The 26,626-nt window shown below is 47.6% G+C and overlaps 2 protein-coding genes across 7 annotated transcripts; both read right to left on the minus strand.

The window, feature by feature from the left end:
* Window positions 1-1,335: 1,335 nt before the first annotated feature.
* On the minus strand, window positions 1,336-8,257 carry FANCG (FA complementation group G). 3 transcript variants are annotated; one of them, XM_049896531.1, is made up of 14 exons: window positions 7,679-8,257; window positions 7,389-7,479; window positions 6,909-7,040; window positions 6,449-6,651; window positions 5,822-5,957; window positions 5,525-5,655; window positions 5,277-5,423; window positions 4,991-5,142; window positions 4,542-4,608; window positions 3,977-4,266; window positions 3,797-3,843; window positions 3,449-3,604; window positions 2,829-2,952; window positions 1,336-2,675 (listed from the first exon to the last, which is right to left on the minus strand). In XM_049896531.1, exons 1-14 carry the CDS (start codon window positions 7,769-7,771, stop codon window positions 2,567-2,569), a joined length of 1,878 nt encoding a protein of 625 aa, XP_049752488.1. In that variant the 5' UTR covers window positions 7,772-8,257; the 3' UTR covers window positions 1,336-2,566. The 3 variants fall into 3 exon arrangements, 2 of the variants coding, with proteins under 2 accessions (XP_049752488.1, XP_049752489.1); XR_007518726.1 differs by having other exon boundaries at window positions 2,587-2,675; window positions 2,829-2,920; XM_049896532.1 differs by having other exon boundaries at window positions 2,582-2,920.
* A 631-nt stretch (window positions 8,258-8,888) lies between these two features.
* PIGO (phosphatidylinositol glycan anchor biosynthesis class O) lies at window positions 8,889-26,539 on the minus strand. 4 transcript variants are annotated; one of them, XM_049896158.1, is made up of 13 exons: window positions 25,708-26,362; window positions 21,758-21,914; window positions 20,473-21,013; window positions 19,712-19,855; window positions 19,394-19,517; window positions 18,915-19,074; window positions 18,521-18,700; window positions 18,051-18,275; window positions 16,748-16,799; window positions 15,918-16,124; window positions 15,481-15,701; window positions 14,803-14,873; window positions 8,889-14,649 (listed from the first exon to the last, which is right to left on the minus strand). In XM_049896158.1, the coding sequence occupies exons 3-13, from the start codon at window positions 20,981-20,983 to the stop codon at window positions 14,520-14,522; spliced, it is 2,025 nt and encodes a 674-aa protein (XP_049752115.1). In that variant the 5' UTR covers window positions 20,984-21,013; window positions 21,758-21,914; window positions 25,708-26,362; the 3' UTR covers window positions 8,889-14,519. The 4 variants fall into 4 exon arrangements, with proteins under 4 accessions (XP_049752115.1, XP_049752113.1, XP_049752112.1 ...); XM_049896156.1 differs by having other exon boundaries at window positions 16,748-18,275; window positions 20,473-20,984; window positions 25,708-26,539; XM_049896155.1 differs by having other exon boundaries at window positions 16,748-18,275; window positions 25,708-26,539.
* Between the last annotated feature and the right edge of the window lie 87 nt (window positions 26,540-26,626).

Consider the following 26,626-nt stretch of genomic DNA (forward strand, 5'->3'; position numbering starts at 1 on the left):
CATTAAGTTTGGTCTTTTTATGAGAATTTGGGGTCTGTATCCCACTGATCTCCTGCTCCCTCAGGGGTCCTCTGCTGTGCTCCCTGTCAGGGCAGTCATCGATTGTGGCCGGGCACCAACTAGTTCTTCTGGTCTCAGGATAATGTAGGTCTCTGGTTCATGTGGCCCTTTCTGTCTCTTGGGCTCTTAGTTGTCCTGTGGCCTTGGTGTTCTTCACTTTCCTTTGCTCCAGGTGGGTTGAGACCAATTGATGCATCTTAGATGGCCGCTTGTTAGCATTTAAGACCCCAGACGCCACATTTCAAAGTGGGATGCAGAATGATTTCATAATAGAATTATTTTGCCAATTGACTTAGAAGTCCCCGCAAACCATGTTCCCCAGACCCCCGCGCTTGCTCCGCTGACCTTTGAAGCATTCATTTTATCCCGGAAACTTCTTTGCTTTTGGTCCAGTCCAATTGAGCTGACCTTCCATGTATTGAGTGTTGTCTTTCCCTTCACCTAAAGCAGTTCTTATCTACTGATTAATCAATAAAAAACCCTCTCCCGCCCTCCCTCCCTCCCCCCCTCGTAACCACAAAAGTATGTGTTCTTCTCAGGTTTACTATTTCTCAAGATTTTATAATAGTGGTCTTATACAATATTTGTCCTTTTGCCTCTGACTAATTTCGCTCAGCATAATGCCTTCCAGGTTCCTCCGTGTTATGAAATGTTTCAGAGATTCGTCACTGTTCTTTATCGATGCGTAGAATTCCATTGTGTGAATATACCACAATTTATTTACCCATTCATCCGTTGATGGACACCTTGGTTGCTTCCAACTTTTTGCTATTGTAAACAGAGCTGCAATAAACATGGGTGTGCATATATGTTTGTATGAAGGCTCTTGTATCTCTAGGGTATATTCCCAGGAGTGGGATTTCTGGGTTGCATGGTAGTTCTATTTCTAACTGTTTAAAATAACGCCAGATAGATTTCCAAAGTGGTTGTACCATTTTACATTCCCACCAGCAGTGTATGAGAGTTCCAATCTCTCCACAGCCTCTCCAACATTTATTATTTTGTGTTTTTTGGATTAATGCCAGCCTTGCTGGTGTGAGAAGGAATCTCATCGTAGTTTTAATTTGCATTTCTCTAATGGCTAATGATCGAGAGCATTTTCTCATGTATCTGTTGGCTGCCTGAATATCTTCTTTAGTCCAAAGAGCAATTTTTACATCAGAGCTTATATATCATTTTAGCAAAGATTACCTAATGTTTTTAAGCATGTAGCCCACAGATGGTCATATACATCACAAAACAACTACAAGAAATTCTTTATTAAAGATACACATGTCAGACATCTGGACTCTAATCTGCATGTTTGTAACAGGCTGAAAAAAACTCAGGCCTGCCAAGTTCACTCCGACTGAGATAAAGAGCAAAAAAAGAAAGTTGCAGACCGAAAGCACCAGACAGCCTTCCTAGCTGTCGTCTTGCAGGCTGAAGGCCATTTCTCAAGAGAACAAAGAAGAGAGAGACCAAGGCCACAGGAGCCAAGGGAGCTCTGCACCCCTTTGTAAGAGACCAGTGCAGCTGGTGCAATAAAAAATGTTTATAGACTGTTTAGAGCATCATGATAGTGTTAGTTATGTCAAACTCTCAATCCCCCATTTTGAATAGGAGAAAACATATTGCGAAGTATTAGGGTCACAATATTGATGGTTATGGGGGAGGGAACTCAACTTCAGAGAGGGGTCAAAGGGCAACCACAGAACACACAGCTGATTCATTAGAACCCAAAACATCAAGAAAATTGCATGCTGGGACTTGAAATCCTTAGTCCCAAAATGCCAGTGACCCTGACTGTAATCAATAGGCAGTTCTTAGTGATACGCTACTCAATTCACAGTTTGCCCCCTACCCACACAGACACACTGGACTGAGATAGGTCCAGTGCTAGAATTTGGCACTGCGGAGAGGGGAGTCACCCAGAGACTCAATGGTCTGCCTGTCCCTCTTCTTATTATCAAGCACCCAACCTTGTCCTAGGAGATCTGCCCAGACCACCCTCCCAACGCGATTCTACTCATTCGGTCACTTAGCACAGGATCCTGGATTCGGGGCTCTGCTTTTAGGCAATGGGAAGGACTAATGCCACTGCGTCCTGAGTAAGGGTTCCAATAACCCTTTCCTCACCCCAGACTTCAAACTCATAAGGTAGGAGATGATGGTAGGAGAGGGGTATCTTAGACAACCAGCACTCAAATGAATCTAGAAGCTAAAAGCCTTCCCACTCAAGTATATACAGTAGACAGACAAGATAAATATGAGATTTTACTTAATACAGAAAAAAACATGCCATAAACAAATTCAATGTCTTGTTGGAGGTCGCAGGGGGACACTTCCTTTGGAACCAGGATGGCAGTTACTAGGCCAAATTTGGCAGGACACCTACCAACCTCTCCAACTGGAATTATGTAAGAGTGGGAAGCTCCAGCCACATTTTCCAAAGATGGTAAAGAAAAGTCCTCCCCACAGAGAGACGTTGGGGGGCCAGCTCAAGCTGGTCTAGGAAACATGGCAGCTACAGATCAGAAGTCTCCAGCAGAGATGTCCGAAACTCTTCCAGGAGGGTTTCCTGGTCCAGAGGGTGGATCCAGCTCAAGCAGGTTTCTAGGTATAGGGGGAGAGACCTAAAGAGCAAGAAGGAAGATGCCCCAGAGTGAAGGTTAGGCAGAAGGTTGGGCAGCCATCTCTTCCCTTTTATTCCCCACCACCCCCAACAGGCCTGAGGCTCCAGGACTTCAAGTGCCTCTCAGCCCCAAGCCAGCAGGCCTCAGCCTCACCATGTGGCATCCTCTGGTGGCAGCTCAGTTTGGGCCTCTAGCCTCCACCAGAAAGCAGTGGCCTCATTCCTCCGATCCAGTCTCCTCAGAGTCTGAAGCAGGTGAAAGGAAGCATCTCGATTACCTGTACCCCCACCCCAGAGTAGAGCCTTAGATCTTGACAGAGACTTAGGCATCGTTTTATAAAAGGGGAAACTGGGGCCTGGAGAGGGTAAATGTCTTGCCTACAGTCACACATGGAACTTGAGATAGATCATTCCTAACAATTCCTATCCCAGGGTCCACCTTGAATGTCACTCACAAATGTAGAAGCTGTCTTCTTTCACCTGCCCAGGACAAAAGGCTCAGCCGGCACTGCTCCTCCTACCCAAATCACTGCTACTACAATCACTGTCTTTTTGTCTGAGGACATGGGAAGACCTGGGAACTCTTGGGGGCTCTGTATACACATTTGTATATGTCTATATGTGCACCTGGTTATGCCCCTAGATATATATAGCATAATCCCATTCACCTCTCCTATCTGGGAATACCAATTTTACATCCATGCCCGATACCTCCCCTAGGCCTCTCTGTCCATGCACATTTGTACATATCTGATCTCATGCAAGTATACAAACCTGGGCATATTTGCACGCTGAGGAGGAAGTCCTGCAGAGCTTTGGTATCCTGGCCACTGGCCACCCATACCAGTCCACGACTAATCAGAGCAGCTAATCGAAGCTGTTGCAGTGCCACATCTGGTCTGCACCTCTGGTCACTGTTGGAAGCAGCCCCTGGGAACCACTCTCAAAGTCAAGAAGTGGTTTCCCAGTCACAGTCACCAAAATCCTAAGTCCCTCCCTATCTTTTCCATGTCCGTAGTCCTCTTGCCTTTAGTCTCCTGATGGGTTGGGACACATGGAAAGAGAACCCATCTCCATCACCACCACTTCCAGGAGGGAAGATGAACATTAAGTCTAGATTACCTTGTTCTCTGTCCTCAGGTGTGGCCCGGAAGAGCAGCTCAAGGCACCTGAAGCGGGATGTGGCGTAGAGGTTCAACCTAAGAAACTCTGGGGCAGCTAGGTAAGGACAGAGCTCCCACTCTGGTCCCAATCAGAAAATTACCCCCCTACCCCATGTCCCCCAGGGCTTCTCAAACTCACCGGCTAAATTCACTAACTGCCTCTTTTTGGTCCCCCATTTTCACCCAGGCCTGACCCTGAAGCAGGTAGGTGGCAGAGACCCAGAGTGGGCAGTTTATTGGCTCCTTGGCTCCATTTCTGGCATCTTCCCATGACCAGGGCATCTTGGGAAGTAGGGATGATGTTCGGATGAGCAGCTCCTCACAAACAGTCAAAGCATCCTGGGCTCGGTTTGCCTGGATCAGCGCTGCTGCTGCCTCCAAGAACACCTCAGGCATACAGGGCCCAGGAGGGCAGGGGAGTGGGGAAAACTGGGGTGGGAGGAAAGTGTAGTGTCTTGAAGAGGCATAAGCCACTGTCCCCAGCCTCTTTACTAGGCTTTAGTACCATGCAAAGACTATCCATTGCTTGTTGCTCTGGACCTCTTGCTCTGGGAAGCCTTCTCTATCTGGTCCCCACCTATACCACTCTCACCATCCAGATTGGACAAACAGAACTGTAGAGGTAGAAACAGCAGTCCTGCTCTACTCCAAAGGGGACCTCAGCCTTCCTTACCTATTGCAAAGAACCTCAAAGACGCACCTACCCTTGGCTCCAGGCCATCCAGCAACAGGGCCAGCAGGTCCAAGTAATGCTCTGCAGCATCCTCTGCCCTGAGGAGTCATAGACAATGCACCTCACCTCAGGCCTCTGGCAGGTCCCTCCAACGTTTTCTCTTAGCTAACAGAAGGATGCTCGAGGGCCCTAGGGGATGAGGGTGGTGTCTTGGGGGCTCCAACCCTAGCTCAGTGGATATTCCCTAATTATAGAATGGATTCAGGAAGAGACTTCAGAGTTTTAAAGATATAAGAGGTTAATGCCTGGGTGAAGAATTCTCAGTTCAGGTCCAGCAGCAAGACAGGAGGCCAAGAGTAGGGACCTAGGTCCCACTACTACCTGCTCTAGCCCCCAATCCCAAGAACAGAAGCAGAGTCACATTCCAGGGAAGGCATCAGAAGTGAGAAGGGAGCTCATATGAGCAAGGGGGAACGTCACCTGCCCGTCTGTAGGCATCGGCTTGCTAGTAGGTGCTTGGCCTGGCTCTGTGTGCCACAGTAAAGGGGAGAGTCTGGATTAGGTTGTGGGAGTAGCAACTCTACCTCAATGAGAAGTTGGGGGGCTTCAGAGTTCTGGGTGACACTCAGGGCCTAAAGGGGACAGAAAGAAAAAAGTATAATCTTTTGGAGCCATACTTCCTTATACTTGTAGCTTGACTAGTCACCACACTGCAAGCACCTCAGTAATCCTCCACCCTGTGTTTTCACTGGGCATAGTTTCTTACATCAACCAGCAGCTCCAGACTCTCCAGCTCTGCTGCTGTGTCCCCCAGTTGCCGATATAGCCTGGAGGCCTCCAGAAGTGGGGGACCCCAAACAGATCCCCCTTTCAGGGCTGCAACCAAGTACAGCAATGCTCTCTGTGGATTGCCCTAGAGGGGTGGGAGGACATGGGCCTCAGCTACCCTCACAAAGCAGAAAGCTGCCCATAACACTCGTGGTTTCCCTTCACCAACCCCAGGACTGTCTTTACCATCTTACGGAGACAGGTCCCCAGCGCCGTGTACACCTGGACCAACACGGGCCGTGAACACAGACCTGAGGCTGCTTCCTGCAGGCTACTCAGTGCCCTGGGTAGGGTCCCTGTGATTAGCTCCTGGAGGCCTGAGGGAAATCGGGGCATGAGCTTACAGAGGTCCATAGGGCAGGATGAATAATGGGTTACAAGAACCCATGGGGCTGAACAGGACATGACAGAGAGGCCATGAGCCCAGACGGCCCCTTGGGACAGAAAGTGGGAAAGAAGAGATGAGTCAGGTTGTTAGCTGACCTTGACGGAGGGCAGATGCTGTCAAAAGGACATCCCTTAAGCCCCGGGCATCCTGCAGGGTCAGTGGAGCATCTGACTCCTCAACTGGGGGGCTCCAAGTTTTTAGCAGCAGCAGCAGATCCTCAGAGGCCCCACTCTGGGAAGAAAAAGATGACTAGAGGCTTCAAGTTCGTAACCATCCCCTCTTCTCCTGTCTCAGTCTACCCTGGCTGAAACATTGAGCTTTAGGGTCCTCCTGATCCCTGCTCCCTCAATTCTAGGAGATAGATAACTATGGGGCAAGGATAAAGGGAAGAAGAAAAACCTGGAGCAGTGAGGATCGATTCTAGTTCACCTTCTCACTCATGATAAGCCCATGAGGACAAGAAGCAAAGCACCATGTCCGGGTTACTGATAAGACAGGCTGGGAAGTGACTTGAGCAAGGTCATGAGAACCCTAACCTCACCCAACATCATTAGGCCATAAAAAACACTCCCAAGAGAATCCCCCAGTGAGGGCCCAAACAGAACAAGGTCATTCAAGAGTTCCAGGTCTCTGACCACCAACCAAACAGCCTTTCCAGCACATAATGATTGTACTGCAGCCAGGGAAGGGGGTTCTTCCATCCAGGTCACTTCCCTTATTACCTGGCTGCCATTCAGCGACTGCAGAAGCAAGGCCAGATCCCCAAGACGGTCAGTACTCAGCCAGAGGGCAGCCTGCAGGCCAGCCAGGTGGTGCAAGGCAGGAAGTAGCTCCGGCAGAAGGGAGGAAATATGGAGGACAGAGTCCCACAGCTCCCTGAGCCCACATTCCAGCCGGGGTCCTAGCTGCTCCTGGGCCTCTAACACTGTAGAGCACACATGCACAGCTGAGGTGGGACCTCATCGTCTATCCCCTCACCCACATCTCTTCATCTTCCTCTTCTGCGGAAGCCCAAGGGTCACAATAAGAATGCCTCAACCTGGTCTGAGGGGTACAAACAGGATCAGAGAAGAGAATCTATCTGTGGAGGTGACAGATTATGGTGCTCCTCCCATCTCCCTAAAAGGGCTTAAACTCAGACTGCAGCTGCCAGGGGCATGGGAGTCAATCTCTGACCCTCACCTCTCTCTAGGCCCTGTTGGATATCCTGGGCCTGGTCCTCAGTGAAGCCCTGGGTATGGCTCGCTTTCAGTGTAATAAAGTTGCAGATGACAGTCAGCTCCAAGGGAAGAGCAGAAATAGCTGCAGGAAGCCCTGGAGCAACAAATGCTGGTCTCACTGACTATTCCCCAAAAGATTCCCCAAATAAGATCCCTGCTCAAAGATCACCCACTCCAACCAAAATGATCTCAATAAAGAACCCACTCTCTGGACAGAGTCTGGACTAGAAACCACTTCTTCAAGTGGCAGTGAAAGAGAGAGAGAGAGAAAGAGTGTGTAATTACTTGTACAACGATGAAGCCACCCCAGTCCAGTCTGTACCTTAAACACAACTCCCTAACCCCTGAGTGATCATCTCAACCCCAGAAATGCAGAAGCGAAGCGGAGCGGTTCTCCGGCGGCAGAGGGGAAATGACCATCCTGGGCAGGACCCTCGCTTACCCCTCAGACTATGAAGGAGTTCCCTGAACCCTTGCAGTGCATCCTGAGCCAAATGCTGTTGCCTCAATAACAGACCGGAGTCCTGAGTCACCTGTCAAATGTGGGAGGGGGTGTCACTGAGGATAAGTCCTTCTCTCTCCCTTTGTGGCAGAGGCAGGGGATGTCATTCTCCAGTCATTTCTGGCTCTTTGGGAGTGGTCAAGCTCAGCCTCTCCCCAGCAGGGGTAATTCCGCTGCAAACCCACTTTCCAGAGGCTTGGGGCTGGCAAGGGTTTCAGCCACAGCATTACCTTGGCCTGCCGAACTAGCAAGTCATTCTTTTCCCTCCAAAGGTCCAGGCAGCTGGCGCGCGGCGATGGTGAGTCCAGAGGGGTCTGGGACATGGTGGCCGAGGCTGGGGCTGGACACCCGGAGCGGGTACCGAAGCCTCCCACTTGAAAGTGGAGGGACCCCGCGCCCTTCCGCACGCCGCCGCGGCTCCCCTGCTTCCCTCGGGTTATCTGCCAGGCCGCCCCACCCTTTTGGAGAAAGGAACTCTCTTCCCTTCCCGCCGCCCGCCCCAGCTTCCAATCTCGCCTCTGGTTGGCCGAGCCTACCAAACTCGCAGCTGTGGTTGGTCGTCTTCAAGAGCTGGTGCTCGCGGAACACTCGGGGAAAAAACGAGTCTGGCCCGGACCATAGGGAGGCTGGTGCTGGGCGGAGGAGGATGGAGTCTGTAAGCGCGGATGTCTCTCGGCTAGCGGTTCGATCGGCTTGGCTTTCGCGGAGCCCGAAACCTTGAGAAAGGGTAGAATGGAGCCGATCTCGGCACCACAGTCGGTGGCTCGACCCTTCCTCGCAGTGACACAACGAGACCTTCCCAGGTTTCTCCCTCGCGAAGGGCTGGCCCGCGCGCTGCATGCTGGGAGTCGTAGTCTCGCGGAGAGGAGCAAGGAAAAGTCCGCCCCGGTAGGAAAGTGTCTCGGAAAGGCACAGAGGGGACGCCAAAAAAAGCCCTCCGTAATTGTCCTATTTTTACCGGCTCACTACCGGTACTGTGATTTTAGAGAGCCCCATAAGGCAGGGAACTTGATGAGTTTCTCACGCTGACCACTGTCTCTTCAACCGCGTGGTAGCGTGGCCCTGTGCTTGTGCAGTTGCACTGCTCGAAGGTGCTTGCCCAAAGCTTTCAACAGATGGAACTAGGAGAATTGACTATCGGTATGCAAAAAATAATAAAAATACATAATCATAATAACCTTTGACCCTTACCTCAGACCACACATAAAATTAACTCAAAAAGGATTACAAACCTAAATGTTAAGAGCCAAAAATATAAAATTCTGGAAGAAAACGTAAGAATATCTTTGTGACCTTCAGTTAAGCAGTAAGTTCTTAGCACAAAAAAGCATGAGCAATTTTAAAAATTAATAAATTGGATTTTATTATTAAAAATTCATGTGTTGCAAAGACACCATTAAAATTCAAAGAAAAGTTACAAGGTGGGAAAAATTACTTGCAAATCATGTACCTAATAAAGGACTGGTATCCATAATATATAAACACTCTCAAAACTCAATAATGAAAATATTTTTTAAAGACCATTGAAAATGGGCAAAAAATATGAGTAGACATTTCACCCAAAAAAATTATACAAATGGCTTAGAAGCACATAAAAGGTGCTCAACATCATTAGCCTTTAAAAAAAAATTTTTTTTTTTTTTTTTAGCCTTTAGGGAAATGCAAATTAAAACCATGAGATCCCACTACACAAATACACATAGAATGGCTACAATAAAAAACAGATAATATCAAGTGTTGGTGAGGATGTGTAGAAACTGGAACCCCCATACATTGCCAGTGGGGATAAACAACAGTACCATCACTTTAGAACACAGTTTGGCAGTTACTTAAAAATTAAACATAAGTTTACCATACAACACAGCAAGTCCACCCCAAGGAACCTTCCTAAAAGAAGTGAAAATATGCCCACACAAACTTATATGTAAATGCTCATTGTCGTTGTTAGGTGCCATCAAATTGGTTCCGACTCACAGCAACCCTCTGTACAACAGAACTTGAAACAGTGCCTAGTCCTGTACCACTGTCACAAGTTTTGTTATGCTTGAACCCATTGTTGTTGCCACTGTGTCAATCCATCTCACTGAGAGTCTTCCTCTTTTTCACTGACCCCTCTACTCTACCAAGTGTGGTGTCCTTCTCCAGTGACTGGTCCCTCTTGATAACTTGTCCAAAGTATGTGAGATGCAGTCTCACCATCCTTGCTTCTAAGGAGCATTCTGACTGTACTTCTTCCAAAGACAGATTCATTCATTCTTTGGGCGGTCCATGGTCTCTTCAATGTTCTTTGCCAATACTATGATTCAAACTCATCAATTCTTTGGTCTTCCTTATTTATTGTCCAGCTTTCCCATGCATATGAGGCAACTAAAAACACCACAGCTTAGGTCAGGTACACCTTACTCCTTAAAGTGACATCTTTGCTTCTCAATACTTTAAAGAGGTCTTTTGCGGCTGATTTGCCCAATGCAATGCATCCAGTGATTTCTTGACTGCTGCTTTCATGGGTGTTGATTGTGGATCCAAGTAAAGTGAAAATCCTTGACAATTTCAATCTTATCTCTGTTTATCATGATACTGCTTGCTTATTGGTCCAGTTGTGAGGATTTTTGTTTTATGTTGAGGTGTAATCCATACTGTAGTCTTTAATCTTCATCAGTTAAGTGCTTCAAGTCCTCTTCACTTTTAGCAAGCAAGGTTGTGTTATCTGCATATTGCAGGTTGTTAATAAGTCTTCCTCCAATTCTGATGCTTGTTCTTTATATAATCCAGCTTCTCAGATTATTTGTTCAGCATACAGATTGAAAAGGTACGGTGAAGGATACAACCTTGATGCACACCTTTCCTGATTTTAAACCATGCAGTATCCCCTTGTTCTGTTTGAATGACTGCCTCTTGGTCTATGTACATGTTCTGCATGAGCACAATTAAGCGTTCTGGAATTCCCATTCTTCACAATGTTATCCATAATTTGTTATGATCCACAAAGTTGAATGCCTTTGCACAGTCAATAAAATACAGGTAAATATCTTTCTGGTATTCTTTCAGCCAAGATCCATATATGTATGGCCAACGAGCACAAGAAAAAATGCTCAACATCAGGAAATGCAAATCAAAACCACAATGAGATGCCACTTCAGGCCCACTAGGATAATTAGAATAAAAAAGGACAAAAAACAAGTGTTGGCAAGGATGTGGAGAAATTGGAAACTTTACACACTACTGGTGAGAATGTACTATGGTACAGCCATTTTGGAAAACAGACTGGCAGTTCCTCAAAAGGTTAAACATAGGGTTACCATATGGCCCAACAATTTCACTTCTAGGTATATATACCCAAGAGAATTCAAAACAAAAACTTGCACAAGAAGGTTCATAACAGCACGATTTACAATAGCCAGAAAGTGAAAACAACCAAATGTCCATCAACTATTGAAGAGATAAATAAAATGTAGTATATTCATGTAGTAGAATATTCAGCCACAAAAAGTAGAATATTATTCAACCACAAAAAGGAATGAAGTACTAATACATAGATAGTATAACATGGATAAGGCCTGAAAACATTAGGCTGAAAGAAGCTAAACACAAAAGACCATACTGTATAAGTCCATTTATATGAAACATCTAGAATTGGCAATCTTATAGGGTCACAAAGCAAATTAGTGGTTACCAGAGTGACTTCTTAACAGGTACAGGGTTTCTTTTTGGCATGATGAAAATGTTCTGGAATGAGACAGTGGTCACTGTTGCACAACACTGTGAATGTACTAAGGACCACTGAATTGTACATTTTAAAATGAGTAAAATGATTAATTTTATGTTATGTGAATTTTACCTCAATTAAAAAAAGGAACAAAGTACTAATGCATGCTACAACATGAACCTTCAAAACATTGTGCTAAGTGAAAGAAGCCAGTCACAAAAAAACACTTATTATATTCCATTTATATGAAATGTCCAGAATAAGAAAACCTACAGAGACAGAAGGTAGAATAGTGGTTGCCTAGGACTGGGGATGAGGGTGTGTGATGAGGCTGAAGGCTGACAGCAGAAGGGTATGGAGCTTCTTTTTGGGGTGATGAAAATGTTCTCAAATTGATTGTGGTTATGGTTACACAACTCAGTGAGTATACTAAAAACCATTGAATTGTACACCCTAAATGGACAAATTGTATGTGAATTTTATCTCAATAAAACTGTTACAAAAAGAAAAATCTAAATTGTGGTAATGATTGAACTCCATAAATTTACTAATGATCATGGAATTGTACACTTAAAATGAGTGCATTTTATGGTATATACACTGTACCTCAAAAAGGCTCTTTAAAAAAAGAAACTGAGTTAGTGTAGAATGGGCTCTTTGATGTAAAATAAAAGGCAGGGATGTAATTAGAAAGAACTTTTAAATAGTGTAAATCAATGCTAACCTATCTTCCTCTAAAGAATCAGGGGAAAGGGAAATAGTGGTTGGAAGATCATCAGAACAAACTTCTACCCTAGACAAGGGCACCCCTGCCAAAAACAAAGAGGGAGTGGTGGTAGCGTAAAGGTTGGGCAACTGGAGCCTGAAATCCTTCTCATGGTACTACCAAAACCCAAATCCATTGCCATCAAGTCGATTCCAACTCATAATGACCCTATACGACAGACTAGGACTGCCCCATATGGTTTCCAAGAAGCGCATGGTGGATTTGAACTGCTGACCTTTTGGTTAGCAGCCATAGCTCTTAACCACTATACCACCAGGATTTCCCTCATAGTACTAGGGATGGAGAAAAGGTCCTTTTTTCTTCTCACAAAAGCACTGTCTGCTCACCAAACTATGCTTGGGAATTGTGTTCACCAGAAGGAGGTGCAGGGCTGGGGCAGGGGGCCTTTTCTAATTCTTCTTACAAACCAGCTGGGGCCTAACTTCTCCCTTTGCATTATTAAATGTTTCCAGCAGGGTCACCAATGACAGATCCTCTAAGTTCCTGAAACAGCACACACTTTTCTTCATCTTTCTATTTGACCTCTGTAGCACTTGGGACTACTGGCCATTAACAATTTGAACAATAGAGAACCCCTGAGGGAGGACAGCAGTGGGATGCAGAACCCAAATTCTCATAAAAAGACCAGACTTAATGGTCTGAGACTAGAAGGACCCTGGTGGTCATGGCCCCCAGACCTTTTCTTAGCCCAAGACAGAAACCATTCCCAAAGCCAACTCTTCAGACAGGGATTGGACTGGACAATGGGATAGAAAAAGATGCTTGTGAAGAATGAGCTCCTTGGCTCAACTAGACACTTGAGACTATGTTGGCATCTTCTATCTGGAGGGGAGATGAGAGGGCAGAGGGGGTTAGAAGCTGGCGGAATGGACACGAAAAGAGAGCGTGGAGGGAAGGAGAGGGTTGTCTCGGGGGAGAGCAATTAAGAGTATATAGCAAAGTATATATAAATTTTTGTACGAGAGACTGACTTGATTTGTAAACTTTAACTTAAAGCACAATAAAAAACAAAAATAATAATAATTTGCACTCATCCCTTAGCTACCACAGCAGTGAACGCTTTTACTTCAATCATTGCTATTTGGCTTCTCTTTTTCCTCCTGCCTGTTCAAATGTGGTTAAGAGATATGACTGCTAAACAAAAGGTTGGCAGTTCACATCTACCATGTGTTCCTTGGAAGCCCTATGGGGCAGTTCTTCTCTGTCCTATAGGGTTGCTATAAGTCAGAATCAATTTGATGGCACTGGGTTTTTTTATTCAAAAGTAGGTGCTGTCCCACAGTTCTAGCATCTGTCCTTCACTGCAGTCATCTCATCTTCTGCCCTGGGGACTCAAACCTCAAACCCTAGTCTTGACCCGGCTCCCCAGAGCCTCTTCTGAATTCCTTTGATGGACATCTCCAGAAAGGTTTCATGCCAGCCTGCAAACATGACACAGGAGTGGTGAGGTGGCAAGAAGGCATGGGAAACATACAGGAGGAGCAGCAGATTAACCATTTTGGCTTCAAGTCAGCAATAATCAATGGAACAAGGTGCAATGCTGTGTAAGATGGACAAGTAGATCTAATAAAGGCAGCACAGGCTGGGAAGTTAGGGAGGCCTCCGAACAGAAGGGCAAATGGTGTCCTGGAGTGAAAGGACACAGCAGAGGAGGGGGCACAGCACTATCTGGAGCTTCAGTGAAAGTAGTAATAAAAAGAAAGCTCTACTGGTTAGGAAGGGAATTAGGATAATGATGCCTAGGATTTCTAGAAAAGGCTGAGACTACGATTAAAAAACCAAAAACCAAACCCACTGCCATTGAGTCGACTCCGACTCAGAGCGACCCTATACGGCAGAGTAGAACTGCCTCATAGTTTCCAAGGAGCACCTGGCAGATTCAAACTGCTGACCTCTTGGTTAGTAGCCGTAGCACTTAACCACTACGCCACCAGGGTTTCCAGACTAGGATTAAGGGACCACAAAAGGTGGGACTTGGTCCCACAGAAATCTTCCCTGTTAGTACCTTAATGCATGACAAAGTTTTTCCCTTTCAAGTCTGTGTGCTCCTTGATACCTAGGCTTATCTTTTCAGCCTTCTCCATACCTCTGTTATCAGCCAAAGCATAGGAACTTAATGTGTTGCATGGCAAAGGAAAATGGCATGTGAGATAAAAGTGATGTGGGAAGAGGTGGGGACAGTGAATTCAGACAACTCCAACCACTTCCCAAAGGTTCTCAGGTATAGCACACCTGGATGACTGTGCCAGATGGGAGGGAGGTAACTCACCTCCCTCCAACCCTATGCGATAGTGGGGGTGCCCCACATCTCAGACACATGTTTATGTAAATTCTTTTATTCCACTTTGGAGACCACCTCTCAGTCCCTCACATGCGTCTAACACAGGAATCAGGGATCAGGCCCCACTATGAGTCTTAATTATAAAATAGTGAAGTCCCAAATGCCAGTAGCCTCTGGCTGCATGGTGGTAAAAGGTGTAGCAGAGCATCTCTTGCAGATGATCCAGCATCAGTACTGGCCAGGCTATACTATTCTCCAGCTCTCTCAGTGGCCAGGAGCCAGCTCCTGCAGCCTAAGCTACCTCTGCTGGGCCAGAACTAGTTGTTTGAACCAGGAGCTCACAGCACCATCTACTCGCATCACCAAAGCAATGCCCAGGAGAAGTCCCACGCTGCTCACAATGAAGCCCGCAGCCTCAAAAATAAACCTGCAAAGAAAGGCAGAGAATCTCAGGGGATACTGAAGGCCGATCTAGAGCCTCTTCTGTACAGAGGCAAAGCCATGTCCATCCTGGGTATTCATACTTTGCTCCAAGCTTCTCCCACCTCACCACCTCTACTTCTTAAGCAAATCCACTCACTTGGGGGCAAACACCTTCCAGACCATGAGATGCCTGCGGAGGATGGAGGCTGCCAAGGCACACGCCAGAATCTAAAGGAGGAGAGGAGGGGCCGAGTTACTTGAGAAGGAGGATGCGGGGCAATGGAAGAGTTGCTGTAGGTCCGTGTATAGAATGGAAGGAGGAGGAAAGCAGTGAGTGTCACTGGAAAAAACCCTGTGCTAGGAGTTAGCAACCCAATTCTTGTCCTGGCCTAACCACTAACTCTGTGACCTTAGGCAAGTTACTATCCATCTGTGATGCTAACACTCAGGCTCTGCCTCCCAGGATGGAGGAAGATGTCAGCACAATACCTTCTGCCTCTGGAGGACAAGAGGATTTGTGACCACAGCTTGGGAAAAGAATCCTGGCCATCACCTCAGCTTTTCCAGTCTGTGCACTAATGGAGTAATCCCCAAACGCAACCAGCAGAGTTCAGATCTAGGTTGTGAAGAGGAAACGACCTAGGACTATGATTCAGGGAACCCAGGTTCAAGTCTCAATACTGCCATTTGAGTCTGGTGGCCTTGGGCAACCACTTCACTTACCTGTACCTCAGTCTAGCCTCCCTCCCAGGGTTTTAACAAAGTATGAAAGAAAGAATGTGATGTACACACATGAGAAAAGGTCACTAACTCCCTAATCTCCCCCTGCACCCACCTGAACACCAAGGACGAAGAGGTACTTGAGGCCCAGTTGCAGCAGCGCCGCACTGAAGTGGTGAGGTGCATCTCGAAGCCGCATCTCCATCAGTGGCTCTTCCACCTCCTCCTCCTCAGGCCTGACTCTGGCCTCAGCGTCATTCCTGGGGGTCTGCCGCCTCTTCCGAGGCCCATGACTCTCACACAGGAAGGGCCAGAGCAGGAGCAATGGGCAACCTACTGCCTCAGGAGTGGACAGGGCTGGAGTCAGTGAAGGACCCAGAGATAAGAACCCCTGGTTCCCAACCACGCTCGTTGGCTCAGACTCTAATTAGCCTAGGTCAAGAGGTGCCAAAGATCCATTAAAACCACATCTCCTCACTCAAATCCACAGGTTTCCTTTCCTTCCACAAAGCCAGAGTAAGCAGTGGAAGTAAGGAAGGGATAAGGAGGTACCTGCAAATAGGAGGTGGGAAGCAAAGGTGTTGGCTCCCACAAGAAAAGCAGGCAGCCAGATGGAGGAGCCATGACCCTCTGGGAATCCTATGAAGGCTGCATGCCAATGGATGGCTGGAAAGACAGGCTGGTGACCCGTGGAGTAGAAGGTCTGTGTGGCCATGAGGGCCCAGGCAGAAACTGCCTGCCATGGCACAGTAAAAGGACCTGGGGGAAGAAATATGCTTCCTTACAGTCACATCCCATTCCCCAAACCATGGTCTACTGCCCTATGATCACATACTCCCACTATTTAGTGTAAACCCTCACACACATACATGCTCATCACCCCAACCTCCTTACAGTCAACACTCTGTTATTCTAATTCCTTCTGTGGCACAAAGCCCCATCACCCTAACCTAAGCCCCTGAACCCCACTGTGATCAGCCTCTCTTTCATTTATACACAGCTCTCTATGCCATTCATTATACACTCATAATTCATCACTGCCATCACTGGGAATTAGGAAATGCCCCTATTGGGTCATTGGGATGTAGCAATACCATAAGAAGTTAGTCTAGGAGGGCTCCTTATCTCCCTCCCCCATGAACCCTGCTAGCCTGGGAGTCAGCAGAAGTGACCAATGAGCTTGGCTATAGCAGGTGAGAAGACATCAGGAAGACCTTCCCAACTGTGTGGGGCATAAGACCCTGTGTCAAGGCAAGGAATCTGAGGAGTTCCGCCTCCCTGAAAACAAGAGGGGCTGAACTCACTACTGTCCTTGGATGAACAAGATCACTATCACTATCACTACTGTCCTTGGATGAACAAGGGCTGAGATATGTATTTACCAGGGGTGGTGATGGGTATCCCAGCAGCAAGCAGATGCAGGAGAAGGAAGCTCTGCAGAAACAGAAGCAGGAACACAAGACTGATGCGCTCTGCATGCAACAGCAGAAGTGGGAAGGCCAACAGGGTGAGAGCCGTGACCATAGCAGCGGAGTAGACGCTCCCCAACTGATACGCAGCCACAGTCAGGGGGCCCTGAGAGTTGGTCCTCTCTAACTGGCCCCGGAACACCTCCTGCATGTGTCGGTAGATTTGAGGGGCCACATAATCCAGGTCAACTTGAGAAGTGGGGGGGCCTGAGAAGGGAGTGAGGACAGTCCTGGTCCTTGGGGTACCCATCCCAGCCTTCACCAGCACCGTGACGGGCCTCCAGAGCAGCAGCACGAGACCTGAAGCAGCCAACCCTGCCACAGCCCGAGGTAGCACAACTGATGCCCCAGCAACCAGGGCCCGGAGACGTGGGGGTGTTTCATCTGCCCCTGATGCCAACGCCCAGTAGGCAGCAGTGCTCAGGGTCATAAGTGGCAGCCCCCAGCGCACAAAGAGCACAGGGGGCTCGGGGCTCTTGAGATTACCATAGCGGCGAAGCCACAGGCGCACAGCAGCTAACAGGACAACCAGTGCCCCCACACAAGCTCCGTACCACAAATTCTTGGCTCGACCGCCCACCATGGAGGCCAGAGGACTCAGCCAGGGGGAAGAGCGGCAAGCAGGTGTCTCTTCAGGGCAGCGATGAAAGAGTCCAGCTAGCCTTGTACATAAAAGCAACCCAACTCCAAGCCCCAGGGCATGCATGCCATTGTGCCGTGGGGGGCCTGCTGGGGTTGAAGGGCCAAGGCGGGGTATTGCAAGCAGCTTAGGTGGTAGCAGCTGGCCCTCCCAGTGAAGTTGGGCAACCAGGAGCAAGATGAGTGAGCCCAAAAGGAAGGGGGTGGCCCTGGCCTCAGCTATAACAAAGCTATCAGAGAAGAAGGTAGCCCAGCGAACGAGCTGGAGGAACAGGACAGGCCCAGGGATGGGAAGTAGGGCTGCCAGGGGCCTTCTGGCCCCCCAGCCAGCCCAGGATTTCCACAGAAATGGCAGGAGTGAGCCCACTGCAGCCACAGCCCCTAGAACCACTGGATCCAGCTTCAGCCCAGTAGTTGCCAGGAGTCCAGCATATACTATGGCCCCAGCCAGACCCCAGGACACAGGTATCAGGAGTAGAGAGTGGAAAGGGAACCCTGGGGAGGCTGCCCACCGAGATGCCAGCAGACAGAGAAAGCAGGTAGCAGCCAAAAGAGTGGCACCCCCTGCCATGCGGACCAGAGAAAACCGAGCCCAAGACTCAATGCACATGGCCCGAGCTCCCCGCAGGAACTGCTGCAGCTCAGCTATCACAGCCTGCAGTGTTGCCTCAGCCCCCTGGGGGCTCTGCAGAAGCCGCTGGTAGTCAGCAGAGGCCTTGGAGAAGAGGCTCTGCAGCCGCTGAAGCTCCTTAACTTGGAGGTCCTGAGTAGCGGCTGAGTAGGTGTGAAGAAATCGGGACACCTGGCAGAAAAGGTCAGAGACCAAGGGGGACAGGTCAGAGATAGAAGTTGGGACAGAGGCCAGGGTAGACATTATAAAAGGGGGGACCTAAACTTTGTCCAGGATGGGAGAAGGAAGGGATGATGGAAGGGGAACATGACTAACAAAGGTGGGTTAAGATTGCACAAAGAACAATAGAGTGGGTCATTACGCTTCTCATATAACCACTCTAGCTCTGTCACCTAGAAGTCCAGCCCCTTACCTACCTGCTGGGCATTGAGATGAAGAGCAGAGGCTTGGGCCAGAGCAGAGGAGTAGGGCTGGGAGTCCTTGTTCCCTGAGAACAACTCAGTCATCACCTCCCCGATGTTCCCAAATGGAATGGGTAAGCCCAGTAGTAGGGCCAGCGTGGGCACAAGACTGACTTGAGGTACCACCTCTGGCTCCTAGAGGAAAAGCACAGGGTCAAAGTGTTCACAACAGAGCTGAAGTCAGTGTTTGCGATATAAGGTATTGGGGCCTAAGTAGGAAATGAGAGTAGAGAATGCCTAGGATCATGAATTGGGGGGCTTAAAATTAAGGGATCCATGAGGATGCTGTGATCATGATGTGGGCTGAATACCTAGCAACTGGTGAGACAAGGGACACCCCAGGCCTCACCTCTGGCGGGGTGCTGGGGAAGAGGGCTGTGGGGCTGTACAGAAAGAGTGCAGCTGAGACTTCCAGCTCACTGTCCCCTCCATGGTCCCCATTCATGGTCATCCCGTGGTCCCCAGCCACCACCAGCAGTGTATCATTCTCCAGACGCTCCACAAGGCCCCTGGGGGCCAAAAAATGTGTCAGAAAGTAGAGATGGATAAAGAGTTTTTCTCAGGGGCCCATTTACCCCCAGCCTTGATTTCTATTAGTAGGGCCTAGACCTTTAACAAAGGGATACCCCATCTGCTATGATCCTGTTGCCCAAAGCTATACACTGAGTTACTCTACATGGATAAGGCCCCTAGCTTCAGAAAATAGTCTGGAGAACACAGAATTCAGTCAAGAGAAAGATTCCAAGATAAGGACTTTTTCTTCTGGGGCCATATATGCTGAGGTTCTCAGACACAAATCCACTCCCCCAGCCAATACCCAACACTCACTGGATCATCTGGTCCATTTGGCTAAGTTTCTTGGCCATCTCAGGGTGGTGAGGGCCATGCTTGTGGCCACAGTGATCCACACCCAGGAAGTGAGCAATCAGCACGTCCCATTCACCACCGTCCACTGTGGAGGCAAGAACACTGAGCATAGGGGACTAAGGTCCACATCTCAACCCCAGCCAGACTTTGACAACTTCCCTATGTCCAGGGACACAAACCCAGGCCCTTGCACCAGTGGGAGGATCAGAATTTGTGAAGTGAAGCAGCCCTCCCCAGACCCTCCATCTTTGCCAGGTCAGCCTCTGGCCCTGTGCTCACTGGTCGGGTAGAGGTGTTCCAGGATGCCATTGTCCACTGTGTGCAGGTCTCTAACATTGAAGGATGGGAAGAAGAAAGCTTGAGAGAAAGCTCCGGGGAAAAGGTCTTTCCAGGTATCATCTCCCATGAAGACCACGCGCCTTCCTGCAGGGACATGACAAAGAGTGCAGGGAAAAAGAAAAGGAGCTCTTTAAAGACCCATTAGGAATTCCAGCCATGCACTCTAAGTCACAGCAATTGTACCCACTAACTCCTTATCCTTCAAGGCCTGGAATTTTCTTTCAGGAAGCTTTCCCCGATAACTCTACTCCACCCAGACCTATTACTCCTCGTTCCTGTAAAATGCTCTGCTAGATGTGTCCCCGGGTATCTCTGCTGCTGTTTTTCCTGGGTGTATTCTGCTTTTCCCAAGTCAATGAGTACTTGTGGACACAGCCTGGATCCCTCTGCCCTCTCCTCCACATGTACAAGAGTACCAGGCCCATATCTCCTCCTGTTGCCTGCACGTTACTTAAAGAGTTCCCCAAGAGTAAAACCAATGCTCCATGCAGATTAGAAGCTCCTTAAGGACAAAGCCCAGATCCTCTCTCCTTTATCCCTCAAGCTGAGCTCCCTGTACACAGGGACCTGTTCTCTTTCTCCTTCTGTGCCTTTCACAACACAGTCAAACATGCAGCTGGGCACCCAAAGTCTTGGCTCCCTGACTACAAAAGAAGGAATCAGACAAAGTACTCCTGGCCTCCAAAGGGGCCTAGACTGACCTGCACTGGTGAGCTGTTTAATGAGATTATCTTCCACTATGGCATGGCTGGCAAAGTTACTGCCAGCATCAATAAAGGTAGGCAGTGAGCCAGTGGTGAGGGCCTTGAGGCGCTGCATGGTGGTGGTGGGAGGGTCAACCTGAGATCTGTAGAGCCGGGCATGGTAGGGCTGAATCTCCAGGATCCTCTGCAAGGAGCTCAGTTTTCCCAGGAAAGGCAGGGATACAGGAGGTTCCCCAGGTATGTGTGAAACTTGGGGCTGGGCAAAGTCAAAACGCAGGGCATCTATCAACACCAACACAACCCTGGAGAAACGGGAGGCCATCCAGCAGGCCCCGGGCTCCCCTTGGTGCCCTGTGGGTAGGGGCTCAGGGCCTGGGGGCTCTTGGCAGCTGCTATGGTTGGTGAGCTCCAGACGGGTGAGCAGGAAGCCACTGGTGAAGAGGGCAATGCCGGCATAGAAGAGGAAGCAGACCCAGGCCAGGAAGAGCAGCACTGACACCTTCTGCATTCTGGTAGGAGCAGGGGAGGGAATTCATCACTAGAGGGTGGGGGTGGGAAGAGAAAGCAGTGGATATTCCAGTCCCTCAATCCAAAGCCCAGCTAGAATTACACCCTATTGGAAGCCCTCCTGAAGATAAACAAACCCAGAGCCAACCCAATGCAATATTCCTCTCAACTAGTTCTGAAGGTGAGATCCACAGATTATGAGCATCAACCTGGAAAGGCTGTTAACGCTGGTTTCTAGGGCCCACCCCATATCTACTGAATCAGGATCTTTGGTTGTAAAGCGTAGGAATTTGTGTATGTCCTCCAGGAGATTCCAATGCTGAAAAAACAGCCCATGAGACAAACTTATTTCAAGCGGCAGACTGCTCTCTACCGGACAGTCTCTCTGCTTCTCCTCGCCAATCTCAACCCCCCTCGGATTGTCGGGGCTCCCTGTCACTGGGGAACCCATGCCGAGCAGACGGCTCTGCCAGGCAGGGACTGAGAGAACAAGGGAAGGAGTCACTCTCCGGTTCCGGACTGCCAGGGTCCCCAGGAGACCGGAGGCGCGACTTCCGCGGGTCTCCGGCGAAGTGGGGCAGGTGCGCCGGGCTGACAGCTCATTGGACCTCGCCGGGACCCAGGCGTCCCGGCGGCTGTGCCTCCTCGTGCAGCTACCTAGGCCTGGGCACCCTGACCCCGGTACTGGACACCTCAGACTGCGCAGGCTGGAGAGGATCCCTCACTTCAGGGTCAAAGAGCCTGAGGGGGTCTCAGAAGACCCTAACTAGCTCACCTGGATCGGCGCCCGGAAGTGCGGCGGCGCCAGGAGCCTGGCACCACAAAGGTACTCCGGTTGGACAGAGCGGCCTGCCGGGGACTTCATCGCCATCTGCCGGCGCCTCCAAGGAAGTTCGGCAAGGAGCGTAGGGCTAGCAACAACAGGTCGACAGCTGGGGAGATTACAGCAATGTAGTAGGAGATTTGGGTGGGCAAGGGACTAAATTAAAAGAAGAGTTCAGGGTCCTGCTATCCGTTCACGGTTAAGACTAAGAGCTAGGCCTCTGGAATCAAACTTGGCTTGAATTCTAGCTCTGCCTTTCACTGTGTTTGGGCATCATTTAACTGAGACTCGTTCTGTATTTGTAAAATGGTGATTTAAAAAAAAAAAAAAACCCGTTGCCGTCGAGTAGATTCTGACTCATAGCGACCCTACAGGACAGAGTAGAACTGCCCCATAGAGCTTCCAAGGAGCGCCTAGGCAGATTCGAATGGCCGACCTTTTGGTTAGCAGCCATAGTACTTAGCCACTAAGCCACCAGGGTTTCCAAAATGGTGATAAGTAATACTTATTTCTCCCCTTTGGCTTAGCTGACTCCGACTGATGAATTTTTACTATTCCTACTCTCAAATCCTCTCACCGAGTCTTACAACTCAATCATAAAAATACAAATGACCCAACTAAAAGATGAGCAAAGGATCTGAATAGCCATTTCTCCAAAGAAGATATATACAAATGACCAATAAGAACATGAAAATATGCTCAACATCGTTAGCCAAAAGGGAAATGTTGGAGATATCATTTCACACCCACTAGAGTGGTTAGAATAAAAATGACAGATAGTAACAATTGTTGGTAAGGATGAAAAAATTGGAACCTTCGCACACTGCTGGTAGGAATGCAGAATGGTGCAGTTGCCTTGGAATACAGGCTGAAGTTCCTCGAAAGGTTAAACATAAAGTTACCATACACCAAAACCAAACCCGTTGCCATCAAGTCAATTATGACTCACAGTGACTCTACAGGACAGAGTAGAACTGCCCCACAGGGTTTCCAAGAAGCAGCTGGCGGATTCAAACTGCTGACCTGTTGGTTAGCAGCCAAGCTCTTAACTACCACACCACTAGTGCTCCGAAGTTACTAGATGGCCCAGGATTCCATTCCTAGGTATATACCCAACAGGAATGAAAATACATCCAAACAAAAACTTGTAAATAAAAGGTTCATATCAGCATTATTCATAAGAGCTAAAGGATGAAAACAACCCAGCTGACAAATAGATAAACAAAATGTGGTATTTTCATACAATGGAATATTATTCTACCATAAAAAGAAATGAAGTATGACACATGCTACACAACATGGATGAACCTTGAAAGCATTATGCTAAGTGAAAGAAGCCAGTCATAAAAGGCCACATATCATACGATTCCGTTTGTATGAATACATAAATCTATAGAGACAGTAAGTAGATTAGTAATTGCTGTGGCCTAGGATACAGGTTTTTTGGGGGTGAGGACAGTGATGAATATGGTCTAAAATTGTGGTGGTACTTACACAACTCTGTGAATATACTAAAAACAATTTAATTTACACTTTAAATGGGTGGATTGTATAGTATGTAAATTATATCTCAATAAACCAAACCAGTTGCCAGTGAGTTGATTCCAATTCATGGTGACCCCATGGGTTGCAGAGTAAAACTGCTCCATAGGGTTTTCATGATTGTGATCTTTCGGAAGTGGCTCAGTAGGCGTATCAATAAAGCTATAATTAAAAACAAAACAAACCACTGATTTCTCATTTCATAGTAAAAGCCTACATTCTTGCAGTGGCCCTACATGTCCACACATAGCTACCCCCCTCTCTTTTTGATTCATCTAGCTGCCACTTTGGTTCCTTAACTACTTCATCCACAGCATCTTTGCTCCCCCACTTACTAGCCAGGCATGCTCTGCCTCAGGGTCTTTGTATTTGCAATCCCTTGTCAACTTTATTCCCAGATACTGCAATAGGTCACTTCCCCAGCTCCTTCATATTTAGGCTCAAATATAACATCCCATAGCTTCCTGGGACCCTGTACTTAAAATTAGTCCCCCTCTCCCTATCTTTAATTTCCTCCATAGCATAATTCATCAGCATCTGAAATACTATATGTCTTATCTATAATTTGTCCCCTTGAAATAGAATATAAGCTTACTGAGGGCAGGAATTTGGTTTTCTTACTATATCTTCATTGCCTGGCATATAATTGGGATTTAATAAATATTGAATGGATAAGTGAATAAATTCTAATTCAGAAATATGTAGAAAATAACCCAATTAAAAAATGGGCAAAGGATATGAACAGGCACTTCACTAAAGAAGACATTCAGGTAGCTAATAGATACATGAGGAAATGCTAATGATTATTAGCCATTAGAGAAAGGCAAATCAAAACAATGACATTCCATCTCACTCCAACAAGGCTGGCATTAATCCAAAAAACACAAAATAATAAATGTTGGAGAGGTTGTAGAGAGACTTGGAACACTTACACACTTCTGCTGGTGGGAATGTAAAATGGTACAACCACTTTGGAAATCGATTTGGTGCTTCCTTAAAAAACTAGAAATAGAACTACTATACGATCCAGCAATCCCATTCCTTGGAATATATCTTAGAGAAATAAGAGCCTTGTTCACTGCACCACTGTTTATAATAGCAAAAAATGGAAGCAACCAAGGTGCCCATCAATGGATGAATGAATAAATAAATTATGGTACATTCACACAATGGAATACTACCCATCAATAAAGAACAATAATGAATCCGTGAAACATTTCATAACACGGAGGAATCTGGAAGGCATTATGCTGAGTGAAATTAGGCAGCTGCAAAAGGACAAATATTGCATGAGTCCACTATTATAAGAACTCAAAAAATAGTTGAAACAGAGAAGAAAATATTCTTTGGTGGTTACGAGAGTCAGGAGGGAGACGGGTCTTCAATAATTAGATAGTAGATAAGAACTATTTTAGGTGAAAGGAAAGACAACACACAATACAGGAGAGGTCAGCACAACTGGACTAAACCAAAAGCAGAGAAGTTTCTTGAAAAAACTGAACACTTCGAAGGCAAGCGTAGCAGGGGCAGGGGTCTGGGGACCACGGTTTCAGGGGATATCTAAGTCAATTGGCATAATAAAATCTATTAAGAAAACATTCTGCATCCCACTTTGGAGAGTGGCATCTGGGGTCTTAAATGCTAGCAAGTGGCCATCTAAGATGCATCAATGAGTCTCAACCCACCTGGAGCAAAAGAGGATGAAGAACACCAAAGACACAAGGTAATTATGAGCCCAAGAGACAGAAACGGCCACATAAACCAGCGACTACATCAGCCTGAGACCAGAAGAACTAGATGGTGCCCGGCTACAACCAATGACTGCCTTGACAGGGAACACAACAGAGAACCCCTGAGGGAGTAGGAGAGCAGTGGGATGCAGACCTCAAATTCTCATAAAAAGACCAGACTTAATGGTCTGAGACTAGAAGGGCCCCGGAAGTCATGGTCCCCAGACATCCTGTTAGCCCAAGACAGGAACCATTCCCAAATTCCCAAAGCCAACTCTTCAGACAGGGATTGGTCTGGACTATGGGATAGAAAATGATACTGGTGAAGAGTGAGCTTCTTGGATCAAGTAGACACATGAGACTATGTTGGCAGCTCCTGTCTGGAGAGGAGATGAGAGGGCAGAAAGGGACAGAAGCTGGTTGAATGGACAGAGAAATAGAGGGTGGAGAGGAGCATGCTGTCTCATTAGGGGGAGAGCAACTAGGAGTATATAGCAAGGTATATATAAATTTTTGTATGAGAGACTGACTTGATTTGTAAACTTTCACTTAAAGGACAACAAATATTTAAAGAATAAAGAGAGAAATATGTCGAATCATCCCTCCATCTCCATCCCCAGGGTGTCTCACCTCAGTTCAGGCCTCCTCACACTCTCCAGGATCACTGAGCCAGCCTTTTTACTGTCCTCTCAGCTTCCCTTCTCTTCTTCATATCCCTTCTCCACCTTGCAGCAGGAGAGCTCCATCTAAAACACTAATGTGACCACCTTAATCCTCTTAAAATTCTTTAGGTGGCGGGGAGGTTGTCGGTAACTCCAGGGTTCCCCACATCGCTAAGAATAAAGTCCAAGGCCTTTAGCAGTACCCTAGTTCCCTATGATTTAGCCTTTTCCACAGTCACAGCCCCCCTCACAACCCATCTTTCAACCACAACTCTTTGAATATGTTGATTTCTTGATTTGGATATTCTAGTACCCCGGGTCTAGCCTGGTGAATGCTTGTTAACTCTTCCAGCCTGTGCTCAATGACAGACTCAACAACGCTGCTGCCCACATGCAGACATGCTCCTTCTCCCAGGTGCCCTCAGCTTCCACTTTCCTTGTCCATCTCCTCTACCTGACCTTGTATTCCATGAAAGCAGGATCACTAGGTCTCAGTTAATTTTTTTTTTATCCCCGTGTCTAGCATTGAGCTTGGACATGGTAGGCATCATTAAATGTTTTTCAATGAATGAATGAATAGGAACCATTTCAGTCCGTGAAGACCTTAAAAGCATTCAAAGTACTACCCTGCCAGGGCAGTCCTCCCTCCCAGGAATGTCCTCTCAACCATCTGCTTCAAGTACACACCCCACACTCCCTAGCAGGAGACTACACTCTCCAGCTGGCAGTTCAGTACAAAGGTGGTTCAATTCTTCCACCCTACCCCACAGCTTCTCCTGAAGACAGGATAATTTCGCTTTATGTAAGGGTCATTCTTGCTCATGGAGACATCAGCTCCAATGTCCTGACAGGGCTGAAGGATGGGATGGACATCCATGGGAAACACT

This window comes from Elephas maximus, chromosome 9, assembly GCF_024166365.1.
Source record: "Elephas maximus indicus isolate mEleMax1 chromosome 9, mEleMax1 primary haplotype, whole genome shotgun sequence".
Taxonomy (NCBI): Eukaryota; Metazoa; Chordata; class Mammalia; order Proboscidea; family Elephantidae; genus Elephas; species Elephas maximus.